At 40.2% G+C, this 17,299-nt stretch overlaps 1 protein-coding gene and 1 pseudogene across 1 annotated transcript; one reads left to right on the top strand and one right to left on the bottom strand.

Moving 5' to 3' along the window:
- Window positions 1-340: 340 nt before the first annotated feature.
- On the bottom strand, window positions 341-2,238 carry LOC137260759 (uncharacterized; annotated as a pseudogene).
- Window positions 2,239-6,021: 3,783 nt separating this feature from the next.
- Window positions 6,022-16,740, top strand: LOC137261349 (N-acetylglucosamine-6-sulfatase-like). Its single transcript, XM_067799092.1, has 12 exons — window positions 6,022-6,153; window positions 7,793-7,852; window positions 8,039-8,242; window positions 8,980-9,045; window positions 10,022-10,120; window positions 11,145-11,315; window positions 11,927-12,009; window positions 13,141-13,259; window positions 14,010-14,113; window positions 14,326-14,541; window positions 15,536-15,646; window positions 16,297-16,740. The coding sequence occupies exons 1-12, from the start codon at window positions 6,022-6,024 to the stop codon at window positions 16,450-16,452; spliced, it is 1,521 nt and encodes a 506-aa protein (XP_067655193.1). The 3' UTR covers window positions 16,453-16,740.
- Window positions 16,741-17,299: the final 559 nt, after the last annotated feature.

Here is a 17,299-nt window from a genome sequence, read left to right as displayed (position 1 = left end):
GATGTGTCCTCACAGTACTTGTACACACCAAGTTCCTCCTTTCACAGAACGCGGTACGCCGCCAGGAGGGAAGTGTCCAGGTCCGAGGTAGATAGCCTTTCGTCTACGACAGCAACGACAGGAACGACATCTTCCTCGTTAGGAGCAGCCCCAGTCCAGCATCGACAGAAGCAGACGGATCATCTTCGGCGGCGGTGGAGATTTCATTTGAGTGACGAGTTGAGGTGGCATCTAAACTTAGACTTCCATCTATCAGAGTTGGACTGTCACCGTGTGCAAACTTGGAAGTAGCAATTAATGTGTCTTTGGCCTTAGGAGAGGCCAAATATAATTCATGTGTCTATATTCCTGGTGTCTGTGGCGTGTACGAAGGACGATGAAGAGTCAAAGCTGCACGGCATGTGATTCTTAACCGTACTAACTCTTCTACGCTCAGTACCGTGGCTGGGTCCTTGTTATGTGATTGTGCAAGTTCAAAACTCCCGGGGCTTCTAATGTTGCTGCCACTGCGGGAGTCAATTTCACGTGACACAGAATCATCGACTTTGAGGGAGCTTGGACTAGATGCATATGTGTCTACGTTGATAGGTGCATTAAAACCTACAAATCCGGTACATTCTTGCTCGGATTCTTCACCACTGGACCCAAGATATCCATGTGACCGTACAGTTAGTGTCAGTGTCGGAAACAGAACCTTCTGTGTGTACTCGTCCTGCAGCCACGGGACTACTGTTGAGAGGGTGGGGCAATCAGCTCGATTCTCTGGAATCGTATGTCAGAGACGGTCACCAAGACTGAGATGTAGGAGATTGTATGTATCTTCTTCAGGACTCGTCCTAAACTGAATACATCACATGCTGGTGTTGTCTCGGTATGGACACACGCCTCTGGAGCTAGATGCACGCACGCCCTCACGCATGCCCCTTTGTATTGTACTTCTGATTTGTATGAAGCTGTGCCCATGTCACAGGACTTGACCAGTGTTCCCCTGGAATGTTGTCCGACATGATGTCATTGAATGAAAACATCTTTGTGGATTTTGTTCAGTTCACTAGAAGTCTGGCACACAATATTTAGCCAGATCAATCTGGACATGTTTTACTCGCGCATGATATCATAGAGTGTTTGGCCTGAACCAACATATTCCATCACAATGCCTAAGCCGTTCTCCTCGTTCTTTAATAGTCCATAACAGATGGAGCGCAACCTGTGGACTCGAGGTACATGGTGATATTTGCCCCATTAACGATGGAGTCCAGTGTTGCCTTGTCTATAAAAGAATCTGTCACCACCACATCTCAGCTCTGACCAGGGGACAAAGTCTGGGACCGCACCGAAGGATCCAGGGCCATTTACAATATCAGTGAGCCCATCCCGCTCGACCTGGTAGTGGATTATATTTGAAGGCAGTGTTGGGACTCTGATGTGCCAGAAGATTGACGAAGCGTTAAATGAAGGTCCACACGCCCTCTTGAAGACATATTCAGATGCTCATTGTTGGCAAGCTTGATCTCTTCAAGAGATGGACAACTGATGGCGTGAGCGCTTGTCCGAGAAGAAGATGTGTGGAAGATGTCCAGGACGCCATGCAGGTAGGACTGTGGAGATTCTGACCTGAAACACCGAAGTTAGAGTACGTATAATTCTAAATTAATCACTGCCATTATAACTGAAACCTATGGTCATACATAATTTGTCTTTTCATATTTTATTAACGAACTTTACGTACCTTTCATCTGGCCTGGGCTATTGTCTGAGAAGCAAAGGTCTCCCGTGAAGTCGCCATCAATGGTGCTATTGCCCTCGATATCATCGATAACCCCACTCAGAAATGGCGTGCACATTAACTGAACCACTTTACACTTCATAAAGTCAAACATATTACTGAGAGTATTGAAATTCTGGAACAACTCTTTCAAAGATATGTTTTCACCCTGAACATAATTCGGGAACACAGAATTCAGTTGGCTTTTTCCGGCGTACAATCCGTATGAGTAGCTGAAGACTCCTGACGATTCAGCACAGGATTACTTTTGATTGGCCTTAATGTTCTTTCATATTTTCTTTGTGTTAGCTTTGAGTCCAGCCTGTGGCAATACTGCAGTGTTGGATCTGTGAGATGATCTGTGTCCTCGGCTGTGTTTGCCTTTCCTTGTTCAGGTTCCACACACGTTTTGTCATAATCAGCACATTCTACTTCTGCCACAGTTGGCTTCCTGTTCCGTTATCTATGGCCATCGGAGTGGCGTTTGTTCAGGTAGCTGTGTCTTGGCATATTCCTGGGAGCATCCGGACCTCTTGAGTAACCTCTTGTCCGACTTGGATTCACATCACAGTTGCCTTCTTCTCTGGTGTAACCGTTATTGTTTGCATTAAGGCAAACTGTGTAGTTTAACTGGGAAGTTTTCGTATTTCGAAGCTTGTCACAAGATTTATCTTTTGTCTTCAGACTCCACATTTGTCCCTTCAAGAACAGATCCAAACTGCACTGAAGAAGCTGCTGATCTTGATGTCTGCTATGAATATCCTCTGCTGTCCTTGTTGCACCCATCTTTTTAAGGTCCTCCCAGTACAGGTCCTCCAATACCTGAATAGGTGATCGCCCTGCCCGATGAGCTGTTGTTAGACTTTTTTAGACACCATTCTAAAATACATTTGAATTAACTGCACTCCTGGTGTTCGTTATTTACTTTGGTTACCTGTTTGCAGTAGTGTGAATTCTGATGTGTTAATCTGATAATATGTCCTCCTTAAAACTATTTTCTGTTACAGTGGTACAGATCTACTATAAATCAACTTTGACATTTGTTTCAAATATTCCGCATGCAGGTACCATAAGTTCATTCAGGTTAAATAATTATTCACCTCCAACTCAGTCAAGAAAGAACTTGAAAAAAATCATCCAGTTTCTCTTGGACTTTGTGCCCCACTCATGTTGATTGAAATAAATATTTTCTTGATGATAATGTGTCGATTCGTTTTCCCCTGTTACTGTAACGTGCATGCAGTTATAGGAGTTATGATATGCGCACATCGCCATCACCAGTGGGAACAACTAACAAATACGTGAATAAATGCCCTGTATCTATGAAACAGATTCGACAGGACAAAACATTTTAAAAAAACCCAAACAAATAATTTTATCGAAAAAAAATAATATAATTGCGTTTGGTCCACATCCATTCAACAGAGCTGTCTTGATCTACTACCGACAGAAAATAAGGGAACCAAGAAATTGAATGTAGATGACTTTGACTGTGACAGGGTCCGTTATCGTGGTGTATCTCCCAAACGCAACATCCAATGACAATGTAATTTTGCATAATACATGCCCAGCACGTGCTACACGTGCATACAGAAGTAAATGTACTGGAGAAGTCGCAATCACAAATGCAATAGAGACTGACACTTACTGACAGAAATGCCTCCGAGGCAGTATCTCGGTGAAGCAACAAAATGGAGAATTGTGGGGATGATATGGGGGGGTGGGGGGGGGGGGGGGGGTGGGTAGACCAAAATCAACGACACCACGACAGGGTCGTCTCATTACGTTAATTGCTCTACGCAATAGGTTTAAATCGACCCCTGCCATCAATAGAGAATTCCGTACACTCGCTGGAAGACGCATTTCAACCTCAACCGTTAAAAACCGACTCTATCAAGCTCGTCTGAAAGCAAGACGGCCTTTTAAGGGTGTCACCCTTTCAGCTCACCATAAGCGCCAAAGATTGACATGGGCTAGGCAGCATCAGGGACGGGCTATGCGCCACTGGCGTTACACCATGTTCTCTGATGAGTCAAGGTTTTGCCTACGATTCACAGATGGCAGAAAACGTTGTTGGTGTCGGAGCGGGGAGCGATATGCCAGAGCAGCAATTCTTGACCATGATCGATATGGAGATGGTAGTGTCATGGTGTGGGGTGGGATTACACATGACAGACGATCAGATTTGGTCATCATTAACGAAGCCATGACTGGTCAGCGATACGTTGACCAAATATTACGTCCTGTTGTGGCTCCATTGGCTAGAGTTATCGGCCGAAATTTTGTATTCCAAGATGATAATGCCAGACCACATCGGGCCCGAATTGTCTCCGCTTATCTCCGACAAGAAGGTATCCAGACATTGGACTGGCCCTCTGAGTCCCCAGACCTGTCCCCAACTGAACAGCTCTCCAAGAGGAATGGCGGGCAATACCACAAGCAACCATCCGGAAATTGATTAACAGCATGCCATCAAGGTGCCGTGAATGTGTTGCCCAACATGGTGGACACACCAGATATTGAACTTGACGCCTAAAATTGAGTTAGTGGATATTTAAAGCAGTTGCAAATTCGCTATTATTTCATTAGTTCCCTTATTTCTTGTCGGTAGTATATTAATCATAATCTCGATTATCCAGCTCAAGAAATATCAACACCACTCCCATGCGAGAGTGGATTATTTGAATCCAGGTCACGAAATAAGTTGAGTCTTTTGCTTTGTTCATATGTTGTTAAAGTAAACGAGAATGAGTTAATTCCCTTGGTAATATTTCCACTACAGTGACTTTAGAGTAGCTTCCCTTCATAACTGCTGCGCAACATCCTAAACATTAGATCTAACCTAGATATCTAGGTCATACTACTCATACTACTCATAGTGTGTGTTGTGAAGAACAGTAGTTACTCGGCTTTCAGTCCTTGGATATGCTTCCTAAAAGTATTTGTAGCCTTTTCCTATTTCTCCGCTATTTTTCTGGACTATTGGACAGGTTCGTAATTGGCCGTTCAAAGGAAATTCGAAACTAGGAAGTACAGATTGAGATTTGTCGCCATTATGCGAATGTGTCCTTTCCCAATTTAGCCTCGTTTTGGTACAGATATGAATGTTCACGTACAGCAGAAAAAGTGCCAAATACATGTATATATGTTGATAACGGAACGTTGTCAATATATTCGGTCTTTTTAGACCGCAAACGGACAGGTTTCTTTCTTTGGGTTTATGTTTAAAGATTGTTTAACGACACACTCAGCTGTGATCTACAGCATGAGCATCGATTTGTATATTTTTGGTACGACATGTGTCAACCAGATCAGCGATCCTGGCCACCTGATCCCGATGGTCACCTCTCACGACAAGCAAGGGTTGCTAAAGATCAATTCTATTTCGGTTCATCACTGGTTTTAAACACGTGTAATAAAACAGATGAAGTAAAATAGTTTGAAATTATTACCATTGAAAGTAATGTGTTTTTAAAATGGGAACCTTTGTGAGTCTATCTGACTTTTTTTTTTATCGCGAACGTCCATGACACGACGATAGCTGTGGGTTTGAACCTTCAGTGGTGACGTCTTGACGTCGGAGCGTCGATATAAGACCATCGCAATGCTATAGCCGCTTTGTGGAACTTATTAATGGTAAACAATAACGAGAAAATCAAACAATTAATGAATTAATTAAGGGCATTTTAGGAGTTGATATTTATTCTGAATGAATGACTGGGGGAATGAGGAACAATGTTGTCTCTGAATTACCGTCATTCACCTGAAGAATGAGCAAGAATAAACTCCGAAACGTCATGCGTAAAACATACAGTGAGTGAGTGATTGAGTTTACTTTCAAGCCGATTTTTTTCAATATTATAGCAATTTCACGACAGGGGACACCAGAATTGGGCTTCACACTCTATATTCTTTTCGGAAATCGAACCCAGTTCTTCGGTGTGACGAGCGAACGCCTTAAACCGCTACCCCGTTGACCCAAAAACAATCCTAAAGAAGCTAGAAGCTAGTCTTTGGCTAAAAAAAACAGTGTTTACTTGCTATAACTGTGGAACGGAAAGTTATGGAAACTACGGTTGGTGAATAGCTATGGTACACAATATTTTTATGAGATAACTCAGAATAATCATTTCAAACTTGGGTCAACAGAACCTTCCTTTGAAAACATTGCAAGTTTCATAAACCGGATGAAACGGCAGTAAAAGATCGTTCATGTTCACGTGATATGTTTTAGTGGATGTCATGTGATTGACAAGATGGCGGCTTCCAGAACGGGAAGCGTTGCATTTTTTGTGATCCTACAGTTCATCTTGATCACGGTTCATGGGAAGTCCCCGAATATTGTGTTTGTCCTGACAGATGATCAAGATGTGACAATTGGTGGACAGGTTTGTGTGACAACACTCTCTTTTGCTGACTACCTTCACCTGTATGTACAGCGATTATGTTACTACAGCAGCACATTGCTTTTAAACCACTTGCTTTTCAAATAGCCTTTCTATTTGACATCATGATCACAAGAAGAAAACGTTTGATTCTATGCATCAGCTCGGCGACAATCTCTATTGTCACCTTTTATTACCACAAACATAATCTTTACACGATTCGTCTTTGCATCAACACTAGCATGGGAAAAATTGTGTGAAGTAACGGTTTCATGTCATGAATCATGTTATACAACTTGAACCATTTTTACGACTTCTCTCTGATTGTCTCCCTTACATTCCGAATCTGCTGGACAATATTTGGCAAAGTTCAATGTTCTCTGAAGCTGTTTATGTAGGCATGTAATAACGTGCAGGAGGGAAATCTTTCTCAGCTTTCATGCATTTAAAGGTTAAAACAACAACAACAACAGCAAGAAAAAAAAACAAAACAAAAAAACAACAGCAAGAACCAAAAAACCCAAACAAACAAACAAACAAACAAACAAACAAACAAACAAACAAACAAACACTAATTTTAGTAGTTATAATCATAATCAAGTTATAGTCATAGTTTGGTGTAGATAGTGTATATGTACACACTGTACTGGGGATACATCAAGCTCAAGCGTTGGGGACTGAAGAAACTGTTATGTTCTCAGTTCATTATAAGATTAAGAGAGTTTGTTAGAATGTTTACTGAAAGAAAAATAAAATAGGACGTAATTTCCTGACTGTTACAGTATTGTTTTGCCTCTTATCCTCGATATCTCCAGGGTATTCATTCTGATAAGTCTCCTCTATACCCAGAATGCATCTACGGCTTGTCCTAATGAATTCATTGCCTGCCTTGGCTGGCACATATCCAATCAGGTGTCTATGCTGGGAAGTCCAGTGCACAAATCACAACTCACTTTCGCTTCTTAAATTTTCTAACCGAATAAACTTGGCAACACAAATGATGCAGAGGTTCTCTGAAAGAGGTAGAAGGAGTTCTTGCATATATTTTTTTTTAAATTTCAGACCTGTCAATTTGTCTGTGATGATTTCCCTAAAGTCTGAGTCACACAGCAAGCAAACCTTTAAGCTGCGATGGCTATTTTTGTTGACACTGGCAGGCTGGGTTGTAACAGTGGCTTAGCTGATTGGCTACTGTGAGAATGCAGGGCCAACAAAGAGAGGTAATAAATTTATCAGACCGACCCATAGATGCATCCAGGCTATAGTGTAGCCTTGAGATATTGTCAGGATGATGGAAATCCATGGCAATAATATGCCAGTTCTCAGAGGAAATAAAAGTAAAATGCAGTAGTTACTGGTGACATTGTGTACTTCTATAGAGAGATATTAAACCTGGGTAAAAGTGAGTGAGTGAGTGAGTGAGTGAGTTTGGTTTTACACCGCTTTTAGCAATATTCCAACGATATCACGGCGGAGGACACCAGAAAATGGGCCTCACACATTGTACCCATGTGGGGAATCGAACCCGGGTCTTTGGCGTGACGAGCGAACGCTTTAACCACTAGGCTACTCCACCGCCCCACTTGGGTAAAAGATCTGATTTGAATGCAAATGATTTTTGATGGAAGACTTTTTATTCCAGACACCCATGGTAAAAACAAAGAAATTGGTCGGAGACCAAGGAATTATATTCAACAACATGGTAAGTAATTGTTTCAAGAAAATGTATTTTCGGTAATCAAAATCAGTAGTTTTGCTTATGTTACATAAATATCTTCTTAAATATTGAGAATGCTGTTTTTGAAATATGAATCATTATTTAACCTCTCATGCTTGGTTCCTGTCATAGCATCTCGGTTATGAATGAACATTCTTCCCTTCCCCTCAGTTTGTGACAAGTCCGCTATGCTGCCCAAGTCGTTCCAGCATTTTCACGGGAAAATTTGTCCACAATCATGGTGCCAAAAACAACAGCATCACTGGCGGCTGTAGCAGCACAACGTGGCAGACCACACAGGAGAAGACAGCGTTCCCCACTCACCTCAAGCAGCAAGGATACACCAGTTTCTTTGCAGGAAAATATCTAAATGATGTGAGCTTTTACCTGAGTGTAATTGACTTGTCAGTATGTGTTGGTGAATTGTGTAGGTGACTACATAAGTAACTGTGAAGATTAGACCTTGTTATCGATAGTGATCATACAGGTTGATAATCACCTGCTGATATTTATTGATTATTGACATATTGAGCAATAACGCCAAGAAGATATGAAAAGACACCAACGTGTTTCACATCGCCAGTAAATGGTGACATACTTAGGCATGGGTGACCAATAAAAGAGCATCCTGAACATAACTTTGTGTGTTGTGAGGGTAAATTATAACTTTATTTCATCACAATAGTTTTGTACAATATTATCAATGACACTATTTTCATGTCAATAATTCATAATTCTTTCCATGGACAGTATTTTTGATTGTTGGTCTTTTTAGTACAAATGAGAATAGAATACAGAATAGTGTTTATCTGTTATTAATGTGTTAATCATGATTACACAATAACAAGTATTTGCTAAATCAGATTTTCGAATTTATTTGTGTTAAAAATTTGAGTTGAGATGAAATTGAGTTTAATGCCCTGTTTCAAGTGTCATGCATTTAGATAGTGACTCTATAGTGTGTGCTTCCAAGCTGTATAACCCATGTTTAAGTCTTTGATAACTGTATGAAGTATTTACCAACAAACAGTATTTCATTCCTGTAAGATGAAATGAAACGGAAGAGGTGTAATCGAGATGATGTTTATGACGATTAGTTGCTTATGTTTCAGTATGGACTAAAGGGAGCTGGTGGCGTGCAGCATGTGCCCCCAGGATGGGACTGGTGGAATGGTCTGGTATGTGTGTGTTTGTTTGTTTGTTTGTTTGTTAATGGTAGACTAGGTATTTACTTGAAAGTCCAGTGACCACCATTCTAATCAACGTCAGGGTATGATGACATGTTACCAATTCACAGAATGACACAGGAAGATTTGTACCGCTTTTAGCAATATTCCAGCAATGTCATGACAGGCAATCAAGTCACAGAAAGGATAAGTGAGTAAGGTTTTATGGCACATTTAGCAATTTTCCATCAGTATCACACCAGTGAATCGAGTCACAGAATCTGACCACTCAGCTGGTCAATTGTTACAATTGATCAGGTTTGCTGGTGACCAATTCACACCGTAATCCTCAAGGGATGGTTTGGAGGAGATGGTTGAGGATTTGACTGCCTCCACTTGACTGCAGCAACTTTCTCTATCTCAAAATGATCAACCTTTGAAAATGTCCGTTTAACAAATGTGAGGATTTATGTAGTAGGACATTACTATGGAATGAACGTGTACTCATTGAGACAAGGCTCGATTTCATGCTTTGTTACTTGCACTGGTGAATCCCAATGTTTGGATATGCATTCTAGTTATAAGTCTAACCTACCAAGGTGCATGTGTGGGTTAGTTTTTGTGAAATAAGTTGAACACAAATCTAACAGTGTAACAGGTTGTAAACTCATTATTCTTGGAAACTTCAAATAGCTGAGGCACTGAACACTGCTGTTTATTGAAGCATTTATGTGACAGCTCTAGTAAACAGGGATCAGGTGCATCCCGGTGATGCTGTGATTTCATGGATACTACACCACAGAAATATGTTTATGTGCTCCAGAACCCCTGTTGTTTTGACACATTACCAGTACAATGCAACTGTAATTTGGTTGGTGCAATTATTTTTTATCTTAGGTTGCACCTGGTGCAGGTAGGTTTAACATCTCTTAAATCAATCCCTGCTAAAACCAGAAAGCTGATGGACTACCTGCATGTTTATCCCCAGGTTGGCAACTCTGTGTACTACAATTACACACTGTCAATAAACGGAACTGCCCAGGAGCATGGACAGAGCTACAAGAGTGACTATCTCACTGACCTCATTGTAAGTGTAACCGAAGACCAGTTTATACGTTTTATGTAATGTCTGCATTTGCCTAAGGATTAACGTAAATGTTATAATATCTGCAAGAATCTATTATGTGCATTATCTCCCTTGATGAAAGGTGAGGTGAATTAGTGTTTACCATTGTACTTAAAAATATTTGGCTCATGTCACGACATACATGTGTGTGTATGTGTGGCTGCTTGTACTGGTCCAGATTAAAGCTGGTTTTATAGTGCCTGCTCACTGAGATAACATCCCACAGTTTAGCATGAATACCCCACTCAGACAAATTATACTGACTCCAAACCGACAAGTAATCATTCTCCTCATTAATGCCAAGGGAACAACAAGTACCATATTGTAACGTCTTTTGGCGTGACACAGCAGGGGATTGAACCCATGACCTTCCTGTCTCAGGAATACTGAAAACAATGAAACATTTAGCAGAAATTATCCACTGAGAATGAAGCAAAACTTGTAATGCTTAGTTTCATTACTCAAACATAAAATTATATTTCCACTGATCAGGACTTCTTGCAAAACATTTGGGAGGATGACTGCTTTATTCCAAAGCTCCAGATGTAAACTCTACCCACTGTATTATTTTTGAGAGGGTATTAGGAATGTTGACTATGTAATTCATTTTCCGTTACCCACTGCTTTCAAATATGTGGGTATTTCTGTGATTTTCCTCACCGAAGTATATGCCAGTGAGTAAGTGTACTAAGCAGTCATGTAAAGCACTGCCAAATCAAAACCAACTTAAATATAACAGACATGATTTCATAAACACAATCACTCATCTGATACTTACAGTACAGCTTGCTAGCAAACAATGTGTCTTTCATCATGCAAGCAGTTTTAATAATAAATTCTGTATGCATATTTTAATATTTTTGCATATCTAACATTTTAAATGTGTGATTGGTAAGCAACAGCTATTTTTAAATAAATAATTGGAAATTTTCTATGCATATTTTACCTGGATGTGCAGTTTATCTGCTCCTTCTCTATTCTTCAGCACCGACAAGCAATGGGATTCCTCCAGGAGCAAGACAAGGACTCAACGCCGTTCTTCATGATGTTGTCTACTCCTGCCTGTCATGCCCCTTTCACCCCAGCCCCCCAGTACAGTCAGAACTTCTCTGATCACACTGCCCCCAGGAATGGCAGTTTTAACAAACATGGGAATGTAAGGCAACAAGTTGATTACCTTCAGTTACCATGGTTACTGTGCGGCATCATCCTAAAATCATTTTGTGCTTTTTTTTCTTTCTTAATGAAATGCAAGTATTACACCAAACCCTGGTATTTTTTGTCTGAATCTATACCATTAAAAATAAGTAGGGGATATTGGATTTTCGAGATTGATAAAATGTAATTGCTGAAGCCAAGGAGGAAACAGATGATGAAGAGAAAAATTAAGGGAAAATGTGACAATTTATTTCATTTCTTTTGAAATGTTTTATCTGAATTGATATATGTTACTTTATCTCATATGCACTGGCATTGACTAGTGGTGTGCTTGCAAAATGGAATATCCCCTACATTTTTTAATGGTATGTTATAAGTTTGTTTTTGACAAATTAAGTGTGTATATTTGTGGATAAGTGTTTGGAGAAAAGATTGATCTGAAGATTTAAAAGTTATGTGTAATTTATATGCAACAGGAGATGGAGAAGTGAAGGGAGCTGTACAATGAGTGAGTCAGTGAGAATTTCCTTTTAATAAAGTGAGTATTTATTTATTTTTCAAACAGGTTGTACTCAAACATCTTGATTATATTAGTTTTGACTGTTACAGAACAAGCACTGGTTGATTGAGCAGGCGAAAACACCCATGCCCAATGACACAATTGCCAACATCGACAATACATTCCGGAACAGGTAAACATCAACACATCTATACATTCAGCAACATAATGTAAACTCTTCCTCCGCTTAATAAGGGCATATTATCCAGAATGGCATAAGTGATTCAGAGATTATTCATCAAGGTTTTGTATTGCAAATATGAGTTTTGAGAAAGTAGTTACTTTCTTCTTATTATGTATATACAGTATGTATTTAGTTTGTGAGCGGTTTTAACTGTAGAGTATATGGACAAAATTAAACAATGTTTCATGTAATACCATATTAATGAAGTGAGTAATTGGTATGCACATATACTTGTTAGATACCAATACCATTCACTCGTTTCATAAATATAGTATTACATGGTACATTGTTTAGTACATGTATTCTATTTATTACTCCACTAATGACCCGTGAAGGTCCCGGGGTAGAATAGGCCTTCAGCAACCCATGCTTGCCATAAAAGGTGACTATGCTTGTCGTAAGAGGCGACTAACGGGATCGGGTGGTCAGACTAGCTGACTTGGTTGACACATGTCATCGGTTCCCAATTGCGCAGATCGATGCTCATGTTGTTGATCACTGGATTGTCTGGTCCAGACTCGATTATTTACAGACCGTCGCCATATAGCTGGAATATTGCTGAGTGCGACGTAAAACTAAACTCACTCACTCACTCACTCCACTAATATTAGCAAAATAATATCTCAGAATTCAGCTTACAGAATGAATGCATTTTGCACTTATAACAGGGGCGATGTGTATGAATATGATTAATTTATCATTGTTAACATAAGTTTATTTAGTTTTAGATTTTTAAATATAAGCAAGGGGTATGAAAAAGGGACTTATTGACTTTAGTTAACAGGTATATTTCTATGTACATGTTATTGCATGTAGCCGAGCAAAGAACAGTTGAATATTGTGACTTCAGGATGTGTTTTGAATGAAGGCTGACATTTTGTTTTACTTTGGTCATGTGACCAAGTGGAAATAGTTCCGTCAGCATGCGATGCTGGTACACAATGTGTATTAACATTGCAGATGTATTAACAGTGATATCTTCGACGGTTGGATAATAAATGTACACTGTGAAGTATCCAGTTTAAAGAGGCAAATTTAAGTCTGTTGTTTGTGTCTAATGCTTTCCTGTCATCTCCACAGGTGGAGGACGTTGTTGTCAGTTGAGGACATGGTGGAGGACGTGGTGACCACCCTGGACAAGAAGGGGCTGTTGGACAACACCTACATATTCTTCTCCTCAGACAATGGCTTTCATCTTGGTAAAATGTAAAATACTATCAATTTCTGCTGCATAATAAAAAAGCAGCACTTAGTGAGATCTTTCATGATAATATGTTTGCTTGAGTTTACTAATGCATATATATCTTTATTTTTATTTTTGTTTGTAACAAACAGACCCATTTATATTGAAAAGGAGCCCCAGGGAGACCAGCGATTCAGAACCTAAGGGAATCTAGACTTGCTTTATTTAGGGCTTTAGCACCACAGAGGGGGCCAGACTGAAGGGAAAATAATGTGGTTCAGGGATCGTGAGACTGACCAGTACTTGAGTAGCATTTCCTGTTGTCACCTTTCATTGTTTGTCTAGAATTGGACCCCATCCAGCCAGGATCTGCTAGTCCTAAGTTTGAATCCAAAGTTCTTTCTAGTTATGATCCTTGGTCTATCACCACCTTACCTTTGCTTGGGGTTTTGATAAATGTCCTCTGTCATTTACTTTGTTACCCATGTAGCGTGAAGACCACCCACCTGCCCACTCATTCACCCACTCACCCACTCACTCACTCACTCTTGTTCACACCCTCACTCACTCCCACTCACCCCCTCCTCACTTGCCCGCTCGCCCGACTGATCCCACTGACTGACTGACCCACTCACTCGCTCTCTCACTCACTCACCCACCCACCCACCCATTCACTCTCACTTGCTCACTCACTCACTCACCTACCCACCCACCCACCCACCCACTCACTCACTCACTCACTCACTCACTCACTCACTCTTTCCAGGGCAGTTTTCAATGCCATGGGACAAGCGCCAGCTATATGACTTTGACATCCGGGTTCCACTGATGGTGCGAGGTCCAGGAATCAAGGCAGGTCAAGTCAGAGATGTAAGTCACACCTGTCAATCTATGGTGCCACAACTTGTGGAGGTGTGTCCTTTACTCTCGTCTGAAAAACCTTTTCATCAAAGTTAGAAATGGCTAGGATTTTAGGGGAACGTTTGCTTCCACAAACATGAGACTCAACTCACTCACTCATCACAGTTTCACATAAGTTTTTACAGCTAGAACACATCAGCCAAGACTTCTGTTTGTTTCAGGATGTGGCTCTGAACATTGACTTGGCCCCGACTTTCATTGAACTGACTGGCAGTCAAGTTCCCGATGATATTGATGGCTTGTCCCTTGTTCCAATTTTGGAAAAACCTGCAAACAAGTCTGACCCAACTTTCAGGACAAAGTTCCTTGTGGAACATTATGGGGAATCAGAACCTGAAATCCCATTCTGCCCCCAGTACAAAGGTCAAGGCCTCTCAGTAAGTTGCAACAATGGGTATTTTTCAAGATGGGCTCAGACGTAATCAGCATCCACATTCTCAGTCTCATTAAAATCACATGTTCAGTTGAGGACACCTCAAATCAAAATCAAAATAAACTTTCTGCTAACGTCTGCAGTGGCTTACGAGACCAGGGACAGTTTGAATGTGTTTTCTGATCATGGGACTGATAAAAGCCTTTTGTGAAAACAGTAGTCCTTTGATTGTTGATTGAGTTTAGTTTTACAATGCTTTTAGCAATATTCCAGCAACATCATGGTGGCCAACACCAGAAATGGGCTTCACACATTGTACCCATGTTGGGAGTTGAACTGGATATTTGGTGTGATGAGAGAACGCTTTAACCACTAGGCTACCATACTGCCCAACAGTACACCTATCAATGTCTTTCCATGGGAGAATCATTCAATGGAAGAGACTTTCCATAGCCCATGAGAAGAACAGCTATACAATTATGGCCATTTATTAGAAGTCTGTGAATGTTCTTTTGTTCAGTTTTTATGTTTTGAATTGAGAGCTATGTTAAAATACTTCTCTAAACGTCCGAAATGGAAGTGACCAGATTGAAACTAGAGCCATATGCCTCAGAAAAGCTGCTTTCTGACTGGCTAACGTTGACTCATTTTTAGTCATTTCATTGGATGGTCAAAGTGTACAAAATGTTCATCCAACATGAAATGTCCTCAGAGCTGTGTTTGGTTGTAGAAAGAACTAAGATCGATCTTAATGAGTTTGTCACTCACTCATTTCAGTCTTAGTCCAGGACAGGATATATGTGGGCATTTATTATTTAATTTAGTTGCCCATTTATCTGAAGTGATGATTTTTTTCTGTGTATAGTTTTTTCCCATGGTAAATATTTAGTTTATTATAGCTGCAATCTGTTGTAAGAAATTCATTTTCAGACAGAAATTGGTTCTTTTTTCAAATGTTTTATAGGTCAGGGAAATATATTGAAATGTGGTTTCCACAGATATGCAGCCACCACTGTGTGTGCGAGGACTCGACCAACAACACGTATGCCTGTGTGGTGGAGATGTTGCAGACAACGCACTACAAATATTGCATGATGCAGGACACTGTGGTAGGTACACTGTCCTGAATAACTCCTTGAAAACTTTGTAAGTTGTTTCGATTTTGATATGACACATTATATTTGGGATTACACTTTCTCAGTAAAGTGCAGAGTTTTAGTACATTGGTTAGGTTAAGACCTATCCGAGATTCCAACCCACACCTTCAGAGTCAGGGCCTAGATTTTGAAGCTCTCTTAGCGCTAAGATAGTCGTAAGTCAATGTTAACGTATGGCACTTATGACAATCTTAGCGCTAAGAGAGCTTCGAAAATTTAGACCTAGGCACCTAAACGCCAGCACAGAAAGTGAGCCATCTAACCCACTCGACCACAGCAGCTTCCACACAAAGGCCACCACTTTCTACATATAGTAATGTGTATTCGTTGAATTTTATGCCTTGTTTCATCAATTTCATCAATATATTTACAATGATATCTTTGTGCGTGCTTTTGCTAACAAAAAAGTTGAGAGGCACCATTACAGATCATGTCAGAATGGCTTTTGTTTAACATTTTTGCAACAAAGTTGAAATTATCCTCTTGTCGCCATTAATGGTATTATACAAGGAGATGTGAGATATTAAAACAATATCGCAACTTTTCCAGTCAACAATCGCCCTGTTTTAAGTCCTAACACTATCCCACTTTTATAATTACAGAATTTTGTAGAAGTTTATGACCTGGTGAAGGATCCTTTAGAGATGACCAACATCGTGAAGTCAGCTGCTCCAAGTCTTATTTCACAATTCAGTGCAGATCTTGCCACTATGTCCCAGTGCAAGGGAAAAGACTGTCGCAAGTTGCAAAAGACTTGACCCTATCATCTAAGTCATGTTATAAATCATCCACCAATCGTGGTTTCAACCAAAGTCCATGAAGCACATATCAAATATTAATACAATATCAGCATTATCAGCTTGAGTTGTGGATTGAGTTGAATCTGTAATTCAGTATGTCCGAAGGGAAGCCATATTGGATTTTCTGAAAAATTCTTCAACTTGTTCTAATCAGGACCTAAACTAAAACTGTTATGTTTCACCTTTTTACTGTAAAGTTCTGATTTTAAAGCAAAAGGATTGTGTCCCTTATATTCTTGTGCTTGTTCAGTGGCTACATGAACATGGTGCAAATTATGGCCTGTGTTTTATGGCCTCTAATTCCACCGACAGGTGTGTGACAAGCCAATGTTTCTGTTGTATAAGCCCAATAGCTTCCAGAGCTTTGTATTTTAGACAGTGTTAAGTGTAAATGGACAAATCCTCCTCCTATTCCCTGCAACAAATTCCACCCAGGGATAATTTCTGGGGTGGTTTTTAAGAAGGGAAAATTGGTCTGGAGGATTTAGTCATGCACAACATTGTGATGTTTTGCATTATGGTAAATGCATAAGCTGGGCTTTTTTATATAATGGTAGCTCCACCACAAGCTTGTAGGTGAGTGAGTGACTTTTATTTTATGCCGCTTTTAGCAGTGTTCCATCAGTATCATTGTTGACACCAGAAATGAACACTTTGTGTCCATGTGAAGAGTGAAACCCGGGTTTTGCATTACAAATGGATGCGTTAACCACTAGGCCACCCCACTGCCCCTGGTGTCATATTTTCCCAGTGTTGTTAGAATAGAGAAGTAGTGTTTGACTGATCAGAACTGCATTGTAAAGAT

The sequence above is a fragment of the Haliotis asinina genome, chromosome 14 (assembly GCF_037392515.1).
Source record: "Haliotis asinina isolate JCU_RB_2024 chromosome 14, JCU_Hal_asi_v2, whole genome shotgun sequence".
NCBI lineage: Eukaryota > Metazoa > Mollusca > Gastropoda > Lepetellida > Haliotidae > Haliotis > Haliotis asinina.
This window is presented reverse-complemented; position numbering and strand designations above follow the sequence as displayed.

Bases quoted from the DNA above. Each gene is read 5' to 3' on its own strand.
- LOC137261349 (XM_067799092.1), top strand. From the start codon at position 6,022: ATGGCGGCTTCCAGAACGGGAAGCGTTGCATTTTTTGTGATCCTACAG. The intron at 11,316-11,926 runs GTAAGGCAACAA...TGACTGTTACAG, and splicing joins GTTTTAACAAACATGGGAAT to AACAAGCACTGGTTGATTGA. The intron at 13,260-14,009 runs GTAAAATGTAAA...CACTCTTTCCAG, and splicing joins AGACAATGGCTTTCATCTTG to GGCAGTTTTCAATGCCATGG.